Source organism: Lissotriton vulgaris, chromosome 6 (assembly GCF_964263255.1).
Source record: "Lissotriton vulgaris chromosome 6, aLisVul1.2, whole genome shotgun sequence".
In the NCBI taxonomy this organism is placed as follows: Eukaryota; Metazoa; Chordata; class Amphibia; order Caudata; family Salamandridae; genus Lissotriton; species Lissotriton vulgaris.
This window is the reverse complement of record NC_141694.1, coordinates 83709539-83733780: the sequence shown is the minus strand read 5'-3', so window position 1 is coordinate 83733780 and position 24242 is coordinate 83709539. Positions and strand designations below refer to the sequence as shown.

Sequence of the window (24242 nt, the reverse complement as noted above, 5' to 3'; positions counted from 1 at the left end):
GCTACACAATAGCCATCCTCATAGAGCTAATACCAACACTAAGGACACACCTGTTACAAGCTCATAAAATACTGCTCACCCTTGTTGAAAACAAAGTCACACTATCCGCAAAATTATTCTCTAAACTGTCCGCTAATAAATGCCGGTCACTCTCTAACAACAAACATTTCATCTACGACCTTCTCACTGACACAAGACCTGACATTCTCCTCCTAACTGAATCATGGTTGGGAGATGATATGGCTCCAGTTATGCATTAAGTCTTTCCTTTAGGCTATTAAAATATCACGCAAAATTGTATGGGCAAAAGAGGAGGTGGCATAGCTGTTAAGCAAACATTACATATCCCTAAAGCTGGCAACGTCTCCATACAAGCTTGTGAGGCCCTTTTCACCAGATGCAATCCTACACCATCTTCCTCCTGTAACTTTGTGCTCCTTTACAGACCTCCACCTAGCAATGCAGCATTCCCAGAGACATTTCTAGATACAGTTTCAAACCTGATAACACTACACTCCATCCTATGCATTCTGAGTGACGTCAACATTTGGTTTGACAAACTCAATATGCTGCACCCAAAAACAATCATCACTGGTCTAGACGCACTGATCCTCCATCTGATTGTCCATAAACCCACACACATTCCTGGAGAGATCCTGAATGTCATTTTTGCAAATACAGAACTGGTTACCTTTCAAGCAATTATTCAGGTCACATGGTCAGACCACCATTAGCTTGCTTTCCAACATAAAACAAAACTAAGCGACGCACCTAGAAACAAAAATACCTGTATAATATGCCGGTGAGCTACCAGGTAAAGAAGGGGAAACCGTAAACAAATTGAAAGTCCTAATAAGCAATTGATTTCCAAATTAATTCATAAAATAATTGAGTTAAGACTGTGGTGGCCCAGTGCTCTTGTGAAAATAGGGTTCAGAAGTGTACATAAAGACAAACTAACCCCTATAGTGTACGCGTCAGCCAACGCCAACACTCCCTGGCCTGTGCTGGGGAGGGTCTTTTGCACCAGAGTATTACCTTTTTAAAATGTATTTTTATTTTTTATTTAAGTGGGCGAGAGCAACGCGGACTCCTGCTTTTTAGCCCGAGCACCCTTTCTGCCACCTGGTAAGTCAGTGCACCGCGTGACCTGCTGACGTCACAGATTCCCGGCCTGGTTAGCAAGGAACAGCAGCCGAGTGCTCTCTTGCGCTCCGCTGGGGATTTTAGCCCAAAAAAGGCCTCCCCAGGGCTGAGTGAAACAGCCTTAAAAGGGGAAGAGCCTCCTTTTTACATCAATGCATTCCTCAGTTTCTAGCTTTTGGATTGCTGTTGCACCGCAATCCACAAGCAGGAAACCACTGGATACGAAGCATTTTCTGAGTCTGTGTTCCACCCCCGCACCCCTGGAAGCATCTATTCATAGTGTGTAGTTCGACAGATACGCCTGCTATGCATAGACTGTAAAGCAGTACTCCTTTTGCGGTGGCTCTGGGCATCAGATGGTGCATTTACCTGAAATAATGTGCCTAGAACGGTTTGTCCCATTATTGTATTGTAGTTCCATTACAGTGGATATGTTAGTCAGTTATTTGGATTGAGAAGGATAGTGGATGGATAGAAGAGGGAAAAAGGTTCGCATTTATATAGTGCTTGCTACAACTGATGAGGTGTTGAAGCACTTTTCGGCGAGTAGCCTGCTATTTCGGAACCCATAAAGGATTATTGGTGAAGAAGTGTAGTGAAATATTAAACTAATTTTAGTGGTGGACGTGCCTGTTATTATTATTGAAAATTATATTGGAAGGATAGAAGAGGGAATGATTTGGAACTTTTTTGTTTGTTTGTTTTGGAGCTCATAGCAGTAGGAGGAAGCTTGGCATGAGTAAAAGGGAGGTGGAGGGGGAAGATTCGGAGGGAAGCGTTTAGAAAGGCTAGTTTAGGGAGATTGCAATAGTAAAAGATGATGCAAGGAGGGGCAGAGTAGGGAAGAGTCTATAAAGGGTTATTTTGGGGATCATAGTAGCGGTATGGTGTTTGGAATGAATGAGCGTGTGGAGGTAGAGGATATATTGATAGAGGTATAGGGTTGTACATTGGAAAGAGTAGTAGAAAAGGGTTTGAGATGAGTCAGAGTTGAGGTAGAGGATATTGAGAGTGGTATAGGTTGAGAAAAAGGGTAGTGCATTGGATATTATGAATTCGAAGAAAAGTAATAAATATATAGATCCATAAGTACATGGTAGGTATGTAGGTGCATAAAGGAAGGTAGTATATGCAGATTAACGATGCTTTAAATTAACTCCTGCTTTCAAATGTTGTACTTCAAATTAATTTTCTTTATTTTATTATTGTATTTTGTAATTCAATAGTGAAGCAATTGTAGATACATAGTTATGATATAATAGGCCTTCATTATGTTTTGTCCACATACACTATCCACACCCAATTTTCGTTGTTCTTTCCAACATCATGGGGAGTCAAAGGTTCCTGGGGTTTGTGGACTCTCCTGAAAGGGACTGAGAAATGAGCCAAGATGCCGCCGCATTTTGATTTTTTTGGGGGAACGGGTGTGGGGGGGGGGGGGGACGGAATGAGTGAGGGAATGGTACAAAGTGCTGCAGAATAAAGTGTCCGTTTATTCCTGCAAATAGCGTTAACGAAGGGTTTGTGGTGCTAAAATCACTATATTCCCAGCTTTCAGTAACTAGCAGAGGTTCCAGAAAACCAACTATTTATAAGTTTTGGCAATTCAGTAGGAGAAAGCCCTTATTTCCTATTTTTTGTGCTTTCAACCTACTTCCAGTTTGTGTTGGAAAAGGGTATGTAACCCATGCTGGACCCAGAAAGCTATACATTTCTGAAAATTAGACTATCTGAAGTCAGCGAGGGGTCATTTAAAAAAGATCCTCCAAGGTTTTCCTATAAAAAGTAACAGTTGAAATATAAAAACAAGCATTTTCAATGCAATAGGTCTCGCATTTGCGAGAGTTTGAGTTGTTGGCATTGTAAATGACAATGCCTTTTATTTACATGTTGGTTTTTAAAACATAAATAAAAGGCATTGTCGTTTACAATGCCAATAGCTTAAACTCTCGCAAATGCGAGACCTATTGCATTGCAAATGCTTGTTGTATAAGTGCATTGAGTTATCTACTACGGATGTTCACAGCATTAATACTTGGCAGGCATTCAAGCATGAGTGCATATTTATCGGTTAAATAAATGTGGAAATATACTAATTTCAGCTTCATTTCTAGAGGAAACCCCAAATAAATATGGATAAATACAGACGGAAATGTAAAAGAAAAAAAAATCCCATAAATCCTGGAGCCCTAGTCAAAATGTTCAGACAACTTTTCATCCAGTCCTGCGCCTCTTCAGAGAGCACAGGGTACTGGTAATTAAGATTATGTCCAAAAGTGTATGAAGTAGGAAAACAGCTCTCAAAATATTGACAGGGCCAAAGGAACAGACTGTGCAGCTTTTTTGGATATGTGTGAGAAGGAATGAGAGAGGATGGCGAAGTGGAGTAGATAAAAGAAAGTATGTCCAGAAAAGTGATACTGTGATAGAGGAAGAGATGAAGGATGAGCTGTGTAGATAGAAGAAATGCAGGAAAAGATGTGTGGAACAGTAGCATAATACAAGCCCTTGCGGGTGGGGGTGGGTTGCCTTGGAGTAAGCGCCCAACCTTTCAGAGTCTTCACTCAGCCCAAGGCCAATGGATATTTGTGAGGTAGGGAAAACTCTGGGGTCCCATCACATTCTATGGGTTCTGAGGGTGCAACTGTTTATTTTACACCATTGTGTTGGACAAAAAAGGGCGTAGATGACAGAGAGAGACTAGCAGAAGGAAATGAAGGGGAAGACCACGGTATTGAACACAATTCAGTGCCAACAAGCACTGGTAAAGCAAACAGTGGCATGATATCCTTGTATGCCATATCTTTGGAAGGATTAACGAAAATACAGAGGCACCCAAACACCAGTGTGGTTATATGTTGTCTCAAACGTGTTTTTAGTTAATATTTTACAGCTACTTGTAAAAGACACGCTTTTCGGCCACAGCTCTTTAGAGAACCCTAACACCCACATTTTTCATTGTACTGAAAACCCTGCCCTCTGTATTACTTTTTCTTTTATTGTTACTTTGTGACACTCCCTGCACGAAATTCTTATTGGAAAATATAACCATTTACAGTAGTTCTTTGTTACATCTGTCCAAAGTTAAAGGTACTGGTGGGTGTGGCGAAGGGGCGGTTAATCTGATCTTTGTACGTGTAGTTCTGAAACTGTCTGGGTGCCCTATACTATTGCAGAGGCGATGGAGGGTTGCGGGGCTTAGGCCACTAACATGTTATATTTTGCGACAGATTAGGTGTACAACAGTAATGTTCAATGGACAGCAGGTGGGGTGTAGAGAAGTCTGGGTACAAAAGGCTTGGGTGCAGGGATAGCGCTTGTGAAGGGGGACGGTTGCTTGGGCTGCTGGATGCTCGGTTTAAGAGTGGCAGATTAGTAAATGGGGCTTAGGAGCACAAGGTGATTACGGGAGTCAACAGTAGGCAATATTGAGGACCAAGGGGGACGGAACAGGGCCTTGAGCTCAAAGTTGCTGATTTTGAAGCAGGGGAGGGTGTTACGAATAAGGGTCGGATTTCAGCGTGATCAACCTTCTTTGATCCAGGGCAGATTGTTTAAATTTCTTCCTTGTTCACACTTTCTGGGTGCCAGTTAACGTAGTCCGGTTACCCGGGGGGTATACAAACTCTCATTTCATCTTTTCAAAAGCCCTGAAGGAAGATCTGAACTATGGATCTTCCTGGTAGGGTCTACTATGGTTTCATATCTTTATGATCTGTTAGTTGCTCTCGACTCCCTGGACCAACGCTAGAATTTTTCCTAGTATCTACTCGCTGAATTAGCTAAGAAAGGCATAATGATTTCAAAGAGAAGCTGTAGTTGTAGCCCCCTGTTTGATTTCTTGGGCACAGTGTCACTGCTGGAGAACTATACTTATCTGCAAATTTCATCAAAGCTCTCCATATGTTTCCTCGACCTTTCACCATCTCTTTGCTACACACACTTTTGCGGATGGGTGGATACTGTAGGTAGGTGATTTTAGGCTATTCAAAAAATTTTCAAACTGTTACAAGATTTCATAAACTAAGACACTCCTGAACGGCTGTTTTGGTCCAAGCAGACAGGACTTCCCTTTATATTATTAACCCCTTCAGTGCTGCGCGAATTCCACTGCGGTGCTGAAGGTTCTAAAGAACCTATGGACTCATGACGGAACGGTTCCGTCATGAGCACAGGCCAACGGACGCTCATAACGGAACCGTTCCGTCATGAGCACCGAAGGGGTTAAAGCATTGCCTTCTGCACATGTTACATCAAAATATTTATGCTGTGCTGCTATGGGAGGAAGAGCTTTCCTTTGGGTGTGCTGATGCAAGATTCTAGTGATCAAAAGAAATCAATTGAGTAGAATTCCCTTGCTCCTGATGCTGTGAGTGCAGGGCTTCCTCTGTACTTCCCAGTGGAGAGGGCCTTGTGAAAGTAGAGATCTTGCCTTGCCAGGGGATATTTTGTAGGCAGAGGAGATGATCTTAGCTTGAGACTGCTGGATTAATAGGAGTACCGGGTTTAAGTCCAGATACAGAGCATCACCAGGTGAATTTGGCCAGAGTAAGAAATTGCCTATTTCAGAGACAGTCAAGGCCCCTTTGCACATTTATTGCCCATGGAATACATGAATGCTGGGATGACTTAAAGGTGCGGCTTTTTTCAACAAATTAGGAGCATATGGAGGTGGGCAATGAGTACATTGAAATTTGATGGCTTTGGTTCAATGAGCGCATTTTACTGTTGCTCTTTCGATTTGCCCATTTTGTAGAATTTGTGAGAATATTTACGTGTACATGCGTTTTGGGTCTTTATCCATTAAAAATGCCCTGGTGGGACACAGTGGCACAGTTTGGGGTAGCAGGACTGGGTGGTCGTGGCCAATGATGTACATTTCAAAGGGTGCAGAAGTTAGGAGCAGGCATTTGAGTTGGTAGGTGGGTATCAGGAAGTTTAGTCCATGACTTGTTGTAAAAAATAAAAAAAAAATGTGTTCGAGATATGTTGCGTGTTTCATTGGGAGCCGAGGTTTGAGAAGTTTACTGTAAGGTACATCTTAAATATTTTGGGGGCCCGGGGCCAAACATAATTTGCGGCCCCCTGCTTGGAATAGGTCTGAATTTTTTATAAATTTTAGCTCATTTGCACCCTCGGCAACTATTGTCTGATTATTGGCAACCTTCTTCATTGGCCCCCAAACCTTTAGGGGCCCCTAGGAAGGTAGAGGCCCTGGGCCAGAGCTCACTTTGCCTATGCCTTAAAACGTCTCTGATTACAGTATTTTCTGAGCGGTTCGTGTTCTACCTGAATGAGGCCAGGGCACGTGGCCTCAATTACCCCCCTCATCTTTTGTCAATTACCAACTACCAGTTGTTTCGAAAAAACCTAAAAACCTGGCTTTTCCCAAAATAACAGCTGCTACATCAGTCCCTAGCTGCAGTCAAGGTTGTTGTTCTATACTGCATAGCGCCCTGAGACCCAACGGTGAATTGTGCACTTTACAAAAGCATCTGACTTATGACTTAAGATCTTTCTTTCTAGGTAACGTGCCAAAAGTAAACTGTTTGGGCTTTCCACGGCAGAGCTATTGCCTGTGTTTGTGAGGGCGATGAAGTTGGATTGCCTCAACATGGCGGGCGGATTTTCCTTCCCAAGACAGCTGGCGCTGTACTAACATTTAAAGTACATGCTGTGAGTAATCTCGACCTCAGTGGGTGTTGCGGCCCGAGGCACAGGGCTGGGCCTGTTTGCTTGTGTCTGCTCGGTGCTCCATGGCACGGGGCCACGGTTGTCTCACAAGGTCCCCCGCTGCCTTGGCACTAGGCTCGCCTTGACTTCCTACAGCCTCCGCTGCCATGGACGCGGCCTTCCACGGAGCAACGGACCGGGGTCCTCAGTGGGACCGTCGTGGGAACCGATCCGAAATTGGGTGGAGGTTGGTAGGAATTTCTAAACTGAGGTGATAAGACAGGGTAAGCCCTTCTGGGCTCGCACAGACACAAGCGGCTGGGAGCCGAAGATGTGCTCTCATGCCAAGAAAAAATGTATTTGAACAAGAGGACAAATGCAAGCCACACCCAATAGTTAGGAACAAGGGCTTCCTGTGAGACACAGCACTGCTCTGCCCATATATAGGTGCATGCACACCCATACACACACAGGCACACCCTTCAACATGAAAACAAACATGCAGCCCGTGCAAAGAGACGCTCGCAGTTCGTACATAGAACCGCACAAGAAAACACAAGCCAAACTCTGGCACAGCCTCAAGGATGAAACACACATCTCCTAAACAGACAACATACCTCATACACAGACAATCCATTCCAAAACAAGACAAGCCCGGGCCTCGGGCGCGAAGGTTCCGACTCCTTCCTCTGTAACTGCCAGCTTTTCCTCATCACACTGCTGCATAGTGACTCCACGCTGAGCAGTAAACCATACACAGGGACGCCCGTGAGTGGTGCGCGCGCCACTGCGAGACACGTTTTCATTTATCGCGCCCTTGTCTGGGCACGATAATTGAAAACATATGGGCTTTGGTGTGCGTAACAAACACAAATAGGCCACGTCCGGAGCAACGCAACCGCCTATGACCTATTGCGTGGTCTGTTACAAAAAAAGACACACAGAAAGCCCAAACACAGAGGATCATAGGAAAAACACATGCACGAGCGTCTGCAATTCCAGGGTTCATTTCTGAACCCTGGACAAAAGTGCAGGTCGCGAGACCAAAAAATATTGAAATTGAGTTGGAAGAAACAACCATTTGTATCTGTTTTCATCTGTAACTTCTTCTTACTATGGCAGATCTTCGAAAGCAATACACCATTACATCCGCTGGACCATTTTGGTTGCCGGGATATATATGGGGTTTGAAGGTTCTTCACGAACCTGAGGTACCCAGAGTCGACAACCGTGCTGCACCGTACAATGGTTTTTGTTTGTGTACCAACTATACAGCCATTCATATGGTAAATTATAAAGAATGGAAAAAGGGTATGAAGGGAAACACTGTATTTCGGAAATGTACACCAGATCCTAAGGAACAGTGGCTGTTTTACATCCTCGAATTTATGGGTACCCATACTAGCATGCGATTCAGAGGGCATTTTGTAAAATGTCTAATGAGTTACACACAACCAGAATTTGGAGTGGTGCACTACCCAGGTGGTCAGTTCAATAAGTAAGTTCACTTGTAAAGCTATATCAAAAAACAGTTCTTTATTTTCAAGGTAAGACCGGATCTGGACATTCCCAGGAGTACTGCCCTTACAGATCCCACGGACCTTGACCCTTATCAAGGAGGCCATAAACCATCCACAACCGCGAACAACCGGCAGCACTTAAGCTGGGCTTCTAGCAATTCCAGACAAGCTCAACGGAGCGCAATCGCTCCATGTGACCACAGGACACTGCTTTAGAAAGAACTTCTCTCCCGCCGTCCAACCGAACAACAAACGCCCTGAAGAATTTCATTGTGAAATGAATGAAACACGTTGGCTGGAACTCCGTTTTTTCAGGTGACTTTGACAATAAAGAACTGTTTTTTGATATAACTTTACAAGTGAACTTCCTTATTGATCTGACCACCTAGGTAGTGCACTACTCCAAATTCTGGTGTAGTTCTCTCTGCTTTGCAGTTGGCACCCAGCGAGAGACTGGGAATGACACTTCCCTTTGGTAAAAGGAAGGTTATAGAGGCCCATCTCCCTCGGAAAGGCCGCTCAGGCTCTCACTGCAGCATCATACCAGCACTGACGCAGCCTAAATCGGCCTCCACTCTCGCCCAAAAAGCGGGCCTCAGCTGCAAATCCGATACCGGCCCATTCGCCGAGTGCTGACGCAGGAAGACGCATATTGACCAGCTCTGGATTTTCTACTTTTTGGATTACGCAGAGTACCATGTTCCTTTTCGTGTGGAGTACAGTCTGATTAGAGCTTGGAACTTCATTAGCAAATGGCATTATTTGGAATGCATGGTCTTCCACCGAGACATCTTTTCTGAGACTTGTGCTGCCTGCCGAAAGTGTAAGCATTTCATTGGACTGCACTTGTGTTGTGGTCCAGACTCCTGGTCTTGCATTCTTCTCGATGTGCTTACTTCATGCAAGTGTGAAGTACTCTGTGCTGTTGAATGACCCATTCCTTTTAATTGTTGCAGCGCCTAGCTTTAATTTCAAAAAATCTTTATTGATTTTTTCGGTAAACAACAACAAAAAGTACAAAAAAAAAAATAAAAGGAGAGAAGCAGCAGCTTAGGTTGAGCCAGGAGCAGGACAAATAAAAGTCATTATTACAATAGTGTTATTCATGGAATAGTCGTGACTAATTAATTCATCCATGATTTAAGAGAGAGTTCTGGAGGCAAAGGAGAAAACATAAGGGGAGAAAGAGAGGAAGCAGTGCGTAGCTTTATGCACAAATTGAAAAACAAAGTTTTCTTTCTGCTGGGGATTTTGGGGAAAAAGAGCCCCCTTCATAACGCTCATACATGCATGTTCAGGGTCACAAACCCACGCAGCTGTCTTCCCCATGCACAGATCCTGAAGGCATGAACAGTAGAAGCACATGTGCCAGTGGCTTCTACTTTACTGGGTTCTGGGAGGTGAAAGTTGAGTGGATTAGGAGGAAGGAGGAGGGCATGCTGGCTGCTCAGACTGCTTGCATTGGGGGTGAGGGGGCAAGGGCGCTAGAGATTATGCAAAATGTAGAGGCTGCTTTCATTGAAGAAGCAAGGTGGTTCTGGTGAGGTTGGATGTAGGAGGGGAGTTGCTCGCCTTTAGTAGAGATTAGGGGATGTGCTGCAGGTTCCTCATGTACCAGAGAAGGGTGCTTCAGTGGCATGAACTGCTGGGTGTTTGAACATGGACGTAGTTACTGAGACACAGCAGAGTCTAGAATGGACAGTGGATTCATGGTGAACAGGGTCAGTGTGTCCCATGCAGCACGGCAAAAGGATTGGAAGTCAAAGCAATACAGAAACGAGAATAACAGGCCAAGCCACCGTTCTCCATCCCTACAGCACTGGGGCTAGCTCTGCTTGCAGTGGGCTGCAGCACCGTGTATAGCCTATCCAAACAAGCAGAGAAGGCTGCCAAGATTTGTTTTTATATACCGTGCTTCAGTTGTACTGTTTGGTTCATAGCAATGTTATACTTTTTTCCATTGTACTTCAGATGTAGAATAATTAAACTTGAACCTGATGTTGCCTATTGGGATTTTGTTTTATTTACGTAAACACCTCTTGGCTCAAGAAGAAGGGTATTCCTTCTAACTTTACCTCACTTATCACACTCTGCATAAAGAGCTAGGTTCTGGCGCTCTACATGAACCTTAGTGTGTGAAGCTGGACGCTGTAGCCAGCGTCTATTCTTTACCAACCTGAGCTTCAGATGTGGGGAACTTTAGAGGTCATAGGGAACAATTAACCAGGGACACGGCCAGAAAGTCTGGTAACATGCCTTTGGGCCATCAAAGATTTCAGTTTATGGGCTTGAGGGCACTGGAGGGAGTAAATAGCTGTGAGAACCATTTTGTTGTCTTTGTATTGGTTTAGCAACCAATTGTAGTCCTTTCTTTGCTTAATCCACTTAGGAATGATGTTGCTGAACTAGAGATTTGAAGAAATCATTGGTCAATTAGAAATGCTTGCTTTAAAGGAGAAATGACTGGATGGCTTCCTCAGTCTCGATGCATGATCTGGGAGATACTAGGAGAAGTTTCTCTGACGTCTTTTCTAGTGACCTTCTGGATTCAGCACTACAAGAATGAACAGGCTCTCATCCTGCCAACTCTCATCTCCAAGAGGATGGTGTGTGCGGCTTATTGGAATGTTGCTGGGAGTTCAAGCAGTACCTCGCTACTGATCGTGTGCCAGGGCAGCGTGTCCCGTCTCCCCTTCATGTTCAGCTGCATATCCGGTGGATTCAACCTTCGTCATCCTCCTACAACCCCTAGAGGCTGTGGTTGTTTATATTAAAAAATATTTTGTGAAATGTAGTCAGAGTGCACATAATGTAATTCTAGGATTAAGATATGCAGGATTTATTGCAATTGGTACCCCATAACACATTGTTGCATGATTCTTGCTTAAGTTTTCAAAGTCTATTATTTAAGTTTGTTGGATATAGTGAAGATGTCTCTGTAAAAGTTATTTCTATGGAATGCGCTCATTAAAAAAAAATCAAAAAAAATCACTTGCATGCTTGGGATCGCGGAAAAAATGCTAATATTTATTGCCTGTAAATGATTTGTACTAAACAAACCTAGCTATGCTTTTCATATGCCTAAACAATGGGCACAGGATGGCTTACCTGAGTAGACCAAAGTCCCTTTGTGATGATCAGTGGGGCCGAATTTCGTGGGGAAGCCTCCTTGTACTGTTGAGATTCCCATAATTTCTCTGGGAATCTGCCCAGCCAAAACCCTGACTGCAAGCGCAAATGAAGACCCGTCCATGTATACTTGTTAAGAATTAAAGAAGTGAAGAGTGGCTGGCGCAGAAAAATACACAAACTCCTGTCACCACGTCCTGCACACAGGTAAGGCTCCTAGACCATTCTGGCACAGCTGGAATATATAGTGTGCCAGAGAGAAGAGCTCATAACGATATGCGGGTTTGACAAACATTTCTTGATGAACCTGGGGGAGCTCTACCCAGAGATCTTGAATTGCTGCCTTTCTCAGGGAACAGAAACAGCTGAGGTGTAAAGCCACCTTTCTGATGCATAACAGGCTCCTGAGAGCTCGAACTACCTTATTTTCTTTGTTGCACAGGTGACAAATAATGGTTTATCTCCTTGTCTAAAATACCTCTTGTGTGTTGTGTTGCATGGATTTATTTGTATAAAGTAGTTTTAACCAGACCATTTCTTCTTTTTTTTTTTTTTGTACCAGGAGGAGTGCAAACCTTGGCCCTAATCCTGATCGATACGAGAGGAGTCTGAGTGACGAAGAGCCCTCCATACCGTATGTCATGAGGTATGGGGATGACCTGCTGGATAGTGATCTTTATAAGCCTCCTCCATCTTACAGTCCTCCTCCGTCTAGTCTTCAACCAGACAGGAACATTGATGGACGATTGAACGAGTCTTTGCACCCATTGGACCGCGATCTGAAACGTCCGCGCTATGAAGTAGAAGAGCTCTATTCATCAGTAGCACCGAAATACAGAAGGAGCAGGAGTCCTTCCCCATACAGCCGACAGGTGTCTGTGGGGCATGACAGTTCCCAGCTTATGCAAGTACTGGGTGACCAGAGTAGAAATCCAGCTTTCGATATCCCAGTTTCATCAAACCCCCCACTATCTGCTAATGCTGTGTACACACTACAACAACCAGAAGAGCCGTCTCCAATGCCTCGGTCCATTCTGAAGAAGCGTGTGGAACAGGTGCCAGAGCCTGCCTTGACCAATCAGGTTTGGTTCATGCATTTGTAATCTGATTTTTCCTGTAACTTTAGTGAGCTGGATGGCTTCATGTAAAATTGTGCTAGTGATGCATGTTAAAATGAGTGCACGGAATCCGTTCTGATTTCCTAGAAGAAATCAACACTTCTATTCATAGCCCCTTAAGTGCTGCTGACGGCCAATGGTCGTCAGCAGCGCTACCTCCCCAGTGCTGCGCACGACCATTGAACGTCCATTCAGCACTAGTTCTAATGGACAGCGCAGCACTGGGGAGGAATGTGTAATAGCAGCTATGAGGTTAAAGTAAAATAGACATTGTTTGCATAAAGATAGCCCCAAAACGCAAGGTGTTTTTGTTGATAAATCTCAACTTGAAATCATTTCAACTATACTGATATTTTATATGCTGTGTCTGACAGCTTGTACCACACACAGATGTAAACATTCGAATTTTCCTTTACTGGTGATTTTTTTGTTTACTAAAGGAGTATACAACTGTACTTTATCGGTCATCAGCAGTCATGCCATATATTGGCATCTGTAAACTGATTTTTGGGCCATTATCCACTGTGTCAGAAATCTGGGTCATCAGTTTTATACCCGCTTTTTCTAGATTAGGAAATCTTTCAACTCAAGCTAGAATTATGTCCACTGGTTACATGGTTTAGCGTTTTTATTCTTGTGTCCCCAGCCTTCCATTTTTCATAGTTTTGTATGATTTCCTGTTTGCAGTCTGTTAATCTTGGACCACCGTCAATATAGCAATGGCAATATGGTGCATTCAATATAGAAACCTATCCACCTCCTTGTTTTAGCCATTTTTATGGCGAATGAATTGAATATACTACCACCCCGCCCCATAGGCTGTATTCAAATTCTTAGCACTTGTGTGACCAGGGTGGTGTCTTTCTGAAAGTCTTACTTTCCTCCCTTATTACAACCGTAAAGCTAAAGATGTTCCTCAAGTTGCTGCAAAGTAGTGAATGCATCGTACTGCTGATATATATTTAAATATTGTTGTTTCATTCATGAAGCTTTTTTCTCAGTCAGCCTCTGAGTTACACTATGTGCCTGGTTATCTGCTGTTATAGGGGAAAGCTTTAGGAATCTGAAGTGAGAACCTTGATTTAGATTCCATTGATGCCGTCATGTCTTTACAGAACCAACAAGGTTAGGTTTGTGAATTCGAGACTTGTAACACAGGTACTGTTTTTGTGTCTCACTCGCAATCTGAATATATTTGTTTTCTTCATCTTTAGTTCTTTTCAAATTAATGGCCATTTTGCAGGGTTTCTCTGAAAAACTCAAAATGATGGACAGATAAGTGTAGAGTTCTCCCTGAATGAGAGAGAGAGACTCATCGGATGACATACCCAATAGTTTGCCATTCCATGGAGCTTTGCAAAGCTAAAATTCTTTCAGGTGAAAGGGCAGGTTTGACTCTCTCCCGAAAAAAGAAACAAATGTATAGTTCTTTGTTAAATGTTCTACATGCCCATGGAAAACTATTACGCTGGGCCCAGTTATTAGCTCCTGAATAAATGTTGTTTTGGTCATTGAAAGCGATACCATATTCACCTTGTTAGTGTCACTTGTTTTTGTGGTGCTGTTGTGAGTCCGAAGGCCTTCAATGAAAGCACGGACTGTGGTCCAAGCACCACAGTTGATTTCTGTTTTCAGCTATTAATTTGGCAATGAGTGATTTAACAAGATTTTTGACTAAGAGCTCATTGACCAGGGAAGCAGCATGTAGCAAATTCATGTTTCCCACAGGCCTGTCCTGTAGCTATATATATCATTTTTTCCACGAGAATGGCAGAGGAACGTAAATAGAGGTATATTGACCTTTATGCTCTGCCTCTTAATAAAGTCAAATCATGACCCTGCTATGCTGTCCACCGGACAAAGAGCAGTTGAGTATGAGTCTGGTTCAGTGCTAATAAGTTCTAGCTGAAGTGAATGTGTGGGATATCCTAGTGACTGTGAAAACCAGCAACATCTTCTAGCCCATAAAAACCGAGCAGAAACTGAAAAATGTGGGCAACTTATATCAAAGAAAGAACTATGCATTTGAGGAGCAACATGAACTAAACCAAGGTCAGGCAAAGAATTATTATTTTATATATAAGAAACCACTTACCCAATCAGAATAAATGGGGACAATGTTTTAGGAACACTAGGAAGTGAGTCTTAGGCCAAACCAAAGCGGAGACTCACAAAGAGGCTTGACTCGTAGGACATCTTTTTCTGCTAACTCTGTACTTTGGTTGGGAAGGAAGAACCTCCCTTTACCATAATATTTTGGAAAACAGGGTTAAACCCAATAAAGTCAAAGGGACCTGGGTAATAGACGTTATAAAGGGAAGGGGTCCCAGACCAAGAAACAAAATACTGTAAACTTAAGTCAATTACACTAAAAATATTCGAGAAGCAAAGCTAGTAACAGCAAAAAAGTTTAATTCAGATTTGCATGCTTACCATTGACTGGTCAAAGTTCATACCATATTAAATTGTATAACAGCTTGATGACAAGTGTACGGGCCCACATACACAACGGGAAGGGAAGGAAAGTGAAGGAAGTGTCAAGGACAGGGTGGGGTCAAAGGATAATCAGATTCATTCTGTGACAAGTGTTAATCTCAATTTGATCATTAAGTACATGTGGTCCCTTTAGCCAAAGGGCCACAACATAAGGCTCATAAAGAGTCCAAAATATGACTGATGCACAGAACCAAACTCCGCTTCGGCCGTTAGGGTCTTGTTTGGGGTAGGAAATTGGTCGTAGTTGTGTGGTCAACGTTTCGACCCGGCTTAGGGGTAGGAAAATAGTCCTTGCGGTGCGCGTCTTCCTCAGGACAAAAGTTGTGGGTGGGCAATCTCCTGGGGAGTAGTTAAAAAGAAATTAATTAGCACACGGCCATCCTGTTGATTACTACAAGGAGGGCGGAATATAGGAATACAAGTTATAATTAAAAACGTGCTGTCAAAAGGTCTGATCGTAAACCAAGTTTATCTAATGTGAGACAAATATCAGGACATACAGAAAGACGAAAAAGTTTTAAACATTCTAGGGAAAAGTGTAGGTCTAGGACACTACATGGTGTCTATAAGAGCTTTAGAAGATTAGACTCATCTCAGTGCATACTACTACTAATATTAAATCGACCCTAAATAACTATTGGAAGGCCAATATTTGCACAACTTTTGAATAAGTCATACCTATAGTTTTATTGAATTTCCTCAGAGCTTCTGATAGAAGGGGACCAGGATCCTGAGCAGTCTTTCATCCGGACTCCTTTGAATTTAAGAAAGGGCATTGCCCATTAATGCACCAAAACAAATGGTCAGGATTATATAAAGTAGAAAACGTTGTCAAGCTTACCACTAGTCTTAATTCTGTTGTATACAGAACGGATCTGTGGTTCAAATTCTCCAACAACTGATAGTAATCAGTTGACCAATCAGATATGTTTGTGCTTCGTAAACAGGGAAAACATAAATATATTATTAAAAGGCACGGGTCCGGTGGCCCAGGTTTAAATAGAGCACAAATTATAGAAGGCTTACCACTGTGCACTTAATTCTTAGGCAAAAGGATTGGACCTGTTTCTTGTGCGCTCGTTTTGGTACTGAACAGATCTGTGGTTCAAATTCTCCAACAACTGATAGTAATCAATTGACAAATCAGATACGTTTGTGCTTTGGAAACAGGGAAAAAATAAATGTATTATTTATAGGCACGAGTCCGGTGGCCCAGGTTTTAATAGAGCACAAAATTTAGAAGCCTTACCACTGTGCACTTAATTCTTAAGCAAAAGGATTGGACCTGTTTCTTACACGCTCGTTTTGGTGCTGGGCTACCACAGTACATTTCAAATATTCATTTGCAATCTGTGTAAAAGGGACACAAAGTCGGAAAAGGGGTTTATGTAAAAAAACGAGGAAATATCTTGAGGTACCTGATAGATCTCAGTATTACCAAAATACAGGACAGGACCTGATTCTAGGGAAACAGCTCTCCGATCATTCTAGAATTATGCTGGCGTCCAACACTAATCTTACTGGAGTACTATCTGGCATTTATTTACTGGGGAAACGAGAGAGAGGCATTATTAAGAAATGTCCTGATTTTTATGCCGGACTTCCCGTGGAACAATATGTTACAAAAGGCTTACCGCCCATGTCGGGAGGGTGTCCCGATCGTGTTTTACCCGAGGCAACTGGAAAGAAACAATAGAAGCACTACGTTAAAATTGCCCGGTGCCCCATGTCCCATTGACCTCTATCTAAGGTGGTATCGCGAAACGCTTTACCTCTATTCGTATAGCCGATGGCCCGAAAGAGTCCGTGAAGTTGAAACACACCGCGCTGGTCCAAAAGACTGTGTGACCGCGTTTACTTCCTAGTTAGTTTATCGGGGGCGGAGCTTCGTTCCAAAACATAGTAGAGAACGACGAAAGACTTGCCTGGCCCGATCAGAATTGTTCATGCTGAACGGCCGTATTGAGTTGAGTCAATAAACTACACCTAGTGCATCATGTTTGTGGGGATGTATTGAAAATCTATGTTTTTCAGTATTTCCGCTAGGACAGACCGTCATATAATTATTGCCGGCTACATTCAAATTTGGAGTCTCTAACCAATTGTATAGGGTGGCGCTCATTAAAATAAGGATCCTGGTCCCTGATTCTGTTGTGCATGCAGAGAGACTTAATTTCAAAACACAAAGAGCCCAAAAACCAACATATACAAATTAAACATTGTACAACATCTAAACATGTAGAAGTTATTACATTTAAGTCGTTCCAAGAGGTAGAGTGCACTTATCTCATAGGATAGTGTAACTCATACAATTGTAATTTAGATGTAAAACATTTTTAATAGATTTCATTAGTGTATCATATCTAGGGAGTAGGGTGCACTTATCTCGTAGGACAGTGAGACTCTATCCCGATCCATAAAAAGTTATTAATGTCATTATGCGTCTGGGAGAGGAGTAGGTAACTGGCAATTCAAGACATTTTCCGAGACATATTACATTAAGGTAATTACAGCTCAGCCAGCTATGTGTAAAATCTTCCCTGGATTAAGGATAACTTTGATGATCACCTCCGGACACAGAGTCAATAATTAGCTATACGCAGAAGCTTCTCAGAACATGGATAACCTTGATTGTCACATAGGTGGTGAATAAGGACACAGAATCAGAGGTTGGCTAATTGTGTGAAACTACTTTCAGATTCGTTCAAACCATCTGCTACAGAGTTGAAAATATGAATCCACTTCATCTCTCTTAGGTTCAAAATACTGGATAAATCGCCTCCCCTTGGGCCTAGTGTTATATGTTCTAGAACTACCCATTTCAATGTTTCTGGCAGATGATTCTGTTTTACACAATGCTCGACAAGGGGTGCCCCCGGTACCTTACATCTAATTCTGCTACAGTGTGATAAAAATCTAGCTTTGACACGTTGTTGTGTCTGTCCCAGATAAATGAGATCACACATGCAAATTATGCCATAGATCACATTCTTGGTGTTGCAATTAGTGTGGCTTTTGTGAGTGTGCTGATGGTTTTCGAAAACAAAGTCCTTAGATTGAATGGTTGAAGGACAAGCTTTACACTTTCCACATCTAAAATGTCCAATAACTGGTGGTTGTTTCCAGCACGAGGCTATGGTCGGCTCAGGAGGGCACTCTAGAAAGGATGAGACTACATAGTCTTTGACATTCCTTGCTTTTTTGAAAGCGTGCATTGGTACATTTGTGATCTCCAATTCAACAGTAATGAGGCCCCAGTGCTTGTTAATGGTCTTCTTTATGGCATGGCTCTTGGTTGAAAAGGCTGTGACGCAAATCATGCGTTGATCTGATTGGCATGTACGTAGGGTCGGTTCCAAAAGGGTTTCACGATGGCAAAACCACGCCCTCTTCCTGGAGCGCTTAATCAGCCGCGTGGGGTAACCTCTTTCTATTAGACGTTCCATCATTATGTTTGACTGTTGCATATAGTCTTCTTTTCTGCTGCAGTTCCTTCGGACTCGAAGGAACTGACCATAGGGTAAGTTGTCTCGAAGGCTGCGGGGGTGATGACTTGAGTATTGTAATAGAGAATTTCGTTCTGCAGGCTTTCTGAACAAGGTGGTGAATAATGTGCCGTCTTCTACCGCAATCGTGATATCTAGGAAGTCAATCTTTTTGTTGCTAGCTTGCATGGTGAATTGGATATCTGGAGATTGCCGGTTCAACCAGGAATGAAAGTTCTCCAGTTCGATGTTATTGCCCTTCCAGATCATCAGCACATCATCGATGTAGCGCACCCTGAGTTTTATATGGTGGCGGAAAGGGTTGTAATCACAGGTGACAAATGTATTTTCATAGGCCATGAATAAAATCGCCAGGTCCGGGGCAAAGGCTGCCCCCATTGCCACGCCCTTCGTCTGTAGGTAGAATACATTTTGAAACATAAAGAAATTCCTCATCATGGCGATCTTTAATAATAAGATTATGAATGAAGTGGGAACTTGTACCGGGGCTTCTCAACTGTCCAAAGCTACTGTTGCCACCATTAGGGCCTCCTCTTGGGGAATACTTGTGTATAGCGAAACAATGTCGCAGGTCACTAGTAGTTCTTCATCTTGATTGAATGTTTTCCCATCTACCAACGTTATGGTGTGTGTAGTATCTCTCAAGTAGGTAGAGGTAGCCTCCGCTAGGGGTTTGAGAAAGAAGTCCACATACCGGCATAAGGGCTCCAGAATCGATCCACACCCAGATACGATGGGTCGTCCAGGGGGGTTGTGTAGGTCTTTATGTACCTTAGGTAAGGTATAAATAGTCGGTATACGGGGGTGCTTCTGGTTCAGGTACTCGTATTCATGTTCCGTTAGGAAACCTTGTTGCACACCTTCCTGCGTTCTCCTCTGAATTTCCGCTGCCAGGTCTTTTGTGGGGTCGGATGTCAGTTTTTTGTAACTGACGCCATCTGTTAGTTGGCGCCAGATCTCTTCTTTATATTTCGATATATCCTGAATCACAATGGCCCCACCCTTGTCAGCAGGCTTAACCACGACATTATTGTTGGATTTGAGAGTTTCCAGGGCCTTTCTTTCAGTCTTGCAAATGTTGTATTTCACATAGGTCTTATCATTCAGGATCTTTTTTACTTCTCCAGTAATGGTGTTTTCATAAGCCAGTATACGGTGGCTCATTGTACTGGTAGGAGGTGTGAAGGTAGATGGTACCCTGAGTCCTGTTACTGATGTATTCTTGGGTGGTGGCCTGTTCTTGAAGAAAAATCGCAATCGTATTTTCCAGAAGAATTTAGAAAGTTCCATTAAGGTGTTGAAACAATTTGGAGGAGTTGTTGGTACAAATGACAGGCCCTTACACAACACCCGTATTTCATCTTGGTTGAATTGCTGAGTTGACAGATTGATGACAGGTGTGTCAGATGTCTTCACCATCTGTAGTTCTTCCGCCTGGTTGAGCGTTCCCCATGTTCCTCTGGTTGGAAGCGGACCTGTTTCATCCCGCGGCCTCTGCCCCCATCGTTGTCCCACTGCATGGGAGGGCCTTGCTGACCCCGACCTGTCCCTCGGTTCCAGTTGTTGCTGCGTCCACGGGGCGGTCTCCATGTACCCTGTTCTAAAAAAGAGTTGGGTTGGTATTGGGGACGGTATGTGTCTTGGTAACCGTAGGCGTTGCTGGTGCCCGCTTGTTCAGAGTCTTCTCCGGAACTGTAAGAGGAATCTGAGAATGTGGTGAATCTCCTTCTTGCTCTGCCACCTCTAAAACCATGGTTTGTGAAACGTCCCTGTGAATCCTGTCGGAAATATTCGTCGGATAGGTAGGGATACGTTTTCTTTTTATCGTAGAATTTGAGATCTCTCGCTAATTTGTCCAGTTTTTTCTTGATGGTTGTGGTTTCGAAATCTTGGAGGGTAGCGACGAGGTTGGCTAGTGCCTCTTTGGAATTGGTGAGAGTACTGTCACCTGAGATGCTTGCTTTTAACTCCGATATCTGTTTATTAAGGGCCACTACCTGTTCTGCCGCGGTTTCTATCCCCAACACCATCCAGTGTCTGGAACAATTATTTGCAACAAAACTAAAACCCTCACGGAATTTTGGGATGTCTATGAAGATGGCAGGTTCAACCCTAACTTGCAGGCCTGTGGGTATGATGTTATTTTGGAGACACTGTGCGAGGAAATGACCGTGTTATTTTGTACGGATCAATTTCTTTTCTAAACTCTCTAGCTGGGAGATCTTGTCATTGAGGGTGATGTCAATAATGGGTGTGCCAACTGACAAGAAGTTGTTAGTGGGATCATGTAGTAGTTTCTCTATATAGTCTTCTGTATAGGTAAGTATTTCTTTATCTACCATGAATCTGATTATCCTTTGACCCCACCCTGTCCTTGACACTTCCTTCACTTTCCTTCCCTTCCCGTTGTGTATGTGGGCACGTACACTTGTCATCAAGCTGTTATACAATTTAATATGGTATGAACTTTGACCAGTCAATGGTAAGCATGCAAATCTGAATTAAACTTTTTTGCTGTTACTAGCTCTGCTTCTCGAATATTTTTAGTGTTATTGACTTAAGTTTACAGTATTTTGTTTCTTGGTCTGAAATCCCTTTACCATAAAGCATAAGGCAAAATTCCTCTCACTAGAATGTATTTAGTCATAAGTTATTGGAACGAATACAACTAACCACTCATTCCCTCAACCTTAGGAATGTTCCCAGGTGCCGGACTGGAGCTCAACATTATTCCTGAAATGCTCCCCACGTCCCAGTAGGGGGCACTGTATTGCTTGGTGGTGATTTCACACTGACCTGGAAGTGACTAAGCAGAGCTGCTTATAATTTCCACCCCTGCACACTAAAGTCAGTTCTTTGTTCCTGATCCCTATGATGCGGATCTGGAGCTCCACTCCCAACTTTGTTGGTTTTCTGCTAACTACAAAATAATGCAAACAGTTTGCCAGAGAAGATGCCCCCCCCCCGATTCCAGAAATGCCGGTACTACACTTAACAGCTGTCTGTCACAGTACCACACAATATGTGCCTACAATGCTTAAGCTCTGGTCAGAACTCTTTCATGTGATAAGTGCTCTCTTATGCACCTGAGGGCAGTCAGGGATTAGAGGGCAAAGCATAATATGAAGTCACGTTTAAAACAGTCACAGGCCTGTTCTTCGTCATGTGATCAGTCCTGTTTGAAATCCGGTTCCTGCTTGAAGTCTTCTGCTGGTTGAAAACATGCTACAAGAGCAAGAAAGCCAAGTGGGACAAGTCCCATCCTACCGCTCGAAGTAGAGCGAGAAGTCACATTTATGACACTATAAGTGTCAGGCATCTTCTGACTGGTCCCTCGTTTGATCATGGCGGGCCCTGAATATTGTGGGCATTGTTGAAGCAGCATCCAATTATGGCACCCATTAACAGCGTATTATACACTTTCCAGTCTCTACCAGCTCCCTCTTGTGTGCCTTTGGGCCCTAAGGAACCACAGGGGGCCTCCAGTAGGACTGCAACTGGTGAGCCTTGCCAGATAGGACTGTCACCTCGGGCTCAGTTAGCAAGGCACGTACCGAAGATAATTCCGACTTCCACTCTGGCCCCAGGGTACACACCTTTACACTCTACTAGCTCAGATACCAACTCTGCCTCTGCTGGTACCGGATCCGACCCTGAACAACTGCTGACCTGTGCCAGGCCTATATTAAACTATGAAATAACAAAGGTGAAACCTGTGGTTTTACAGCCAGTCCTTCAGACCTGGGCATTCCTTCAAGATTTGCATTATCATAGACTAGAAGATCTCCTTAGGCTCTGACTACAATGGGGTTCAAGGTATACTTAATTTCCTCACAATATGATGATGACAAAGAAGCAAACAATCTATTCCCCCTCTCGTTTTACTACTGAATGGCTGTAATTTCGACTAGCAAAATGTCAGTGTGCTAGATAATTCACCAGAGACCAAGCTGGACACACCACCTGGTCCACCAGCGGAAGTAGGTGCCTCTTTTGCTGTAGTGGTGCGTAGGGCAGTAGAAGTGCGAGATTAACAGTTACCTAATCTGGAAATTAAGGCAATTTATTAAGGAAATTCTTCAGCTGAGTCTGACTTAATCTGAGCCACTACAACCATTTAAGAAGACCTTTATGTACAGTCTCATGGCTACTTGGCTTAAGCCATTTTCATTCTCTGGTCAGTCAACCTGTGGCTCAACTGCATCCGGAAAGTCTCTTTCGAAGATTAATTTCTAACAAAACACTGAAAGCTTAGTGGCACAGGAATACACAAGCCAAGTCAACCCCAGGGCCTTTTTAGATGAAACCCACCCCGCAACCCCCAAGTTTGGGAGTTGAAATGTATTGTCTTTTATAGGAAAATGATTTCCTTGGCTAGACTGGCACATACGATAAAAGACAGACACGTTGCAGCAAATTGCGGTGCCTGTGAACCACAGACTTTTTAGAGTTCGTGCTATTGATGCAATTATAGTGCTTAGAGTGCACACCTAGGTGTAATCGGTGATGTTTTAAAAATATGTCCAAGCAACCCTTGCTGGCATTTCCCTTGATGAATCTAGACTGTTCAGAGAAAGGGCTGACTGTGCTTAAACAATAATTTGAGACTCGGCTCAATCCCTGTAGCTATCTTACCCAGTAGGAAAATTCCACCAGCAATGTAGAAAGTTTAGGGGCTATTCCAGAGGCCTACCTTATAGGCAGCCTTCCTGACTGTTGCAGCAGCAAACTCTGCCCTTTTTAGGTCTCGTCCTGGCGAAAGCGCGCTCTTACCGCAAGAGCTATAGCTGTCGGCTCAGCCGACAACGAGGGGAGACCAGAGCTGGCCACACGTGCAGCATTGTCTATGGCAGCGTCCGATTCCGACGCGCGCCTTCGAATTGGGATGCGCTCGTGAGCTTGTAACGTAGACCGCTCATGCGCGCGACCCAATCCCAAGGCGCGCGTCGGAATCTTTTCTTCCAGGGGATACTCATTAATAGTCATAAGCACTGAATTATCTCCGCCCATGAGCGGGGACCCGGAACACATAAACAATATACATATATATGTGTAAATATAACCAAAAGTACAAAGTACTAAGTAATTATACACATATACATGTATAATAACCATCATATGCAGCCTAACCTTAACACATAGGCTAATCAAACCAAACCTTACACGTTCTGAAGCATGAAAATATGCTGTATATAAATGCAATAAACAGGCATGAGCCTAAAATGCATTTCATAGCCATGAAAAACCTTTTATTTTCATCAAAGAACCTGTAGTAAACAGTTATTAGCCTAAAAGGGCTGCATATGAAAAAATGTCTGTGTACAGAAAATCAGACTGGCACCCTGCCTTTAAGGCCCCAGAGAATCTGCACACTTTGCCTTTAAGGCCTCCAGGAGAACTCTGTTCCCATCATGCCCCACAGGTGACAGTTAGGTCAGTTCTTTTTTCTGGCTTGTTCTGTGAGGAACCTGGAACTTGAGCTCTGCTCTTTTGAAGTATTTTCTGTCAGAAATTGGTTTTTTCTTGCCTTTTCTTGACAAAATATATCTTTGGTGGTGGGTTGTTACCCTTTCCTGACTAAGCTGTTGGTGTTTTTTAGTCAGAATGCCACCTTTATTTTACAAATGTCCTTCCTGTGGGAAGAAGATGTCGAA

The 24242-nt window shown here is 43.3% G+C and overlaps 1 protein-coding gene across 2 annotated transcripts in view; it reads left to right on the top strand.

Annotated features, from left to right (window-relative positions):
* LOC147706833 (uncharacterized) overlaps positions 1-24242 on the top strand; it is a 461037-nt gene that overhangs the window by 129633 nt on the left and 307162 nt on the right. The window contains exon 3 of one of the 2 annotated variants that reach the window (XM_086925970.1): positions 12031-12550. The exons of the other annotated variant lie outside the window; for it this stretch is intronic. Coding sequence (XP_086782096.1) covers positions 12031-12550 — 520 coding nt within the window. The remainder of the gene's footprint in view (positions 1-12030; positions 12551-24242) is intronic. 2 annotated transcript variants of the gene reach the window in all.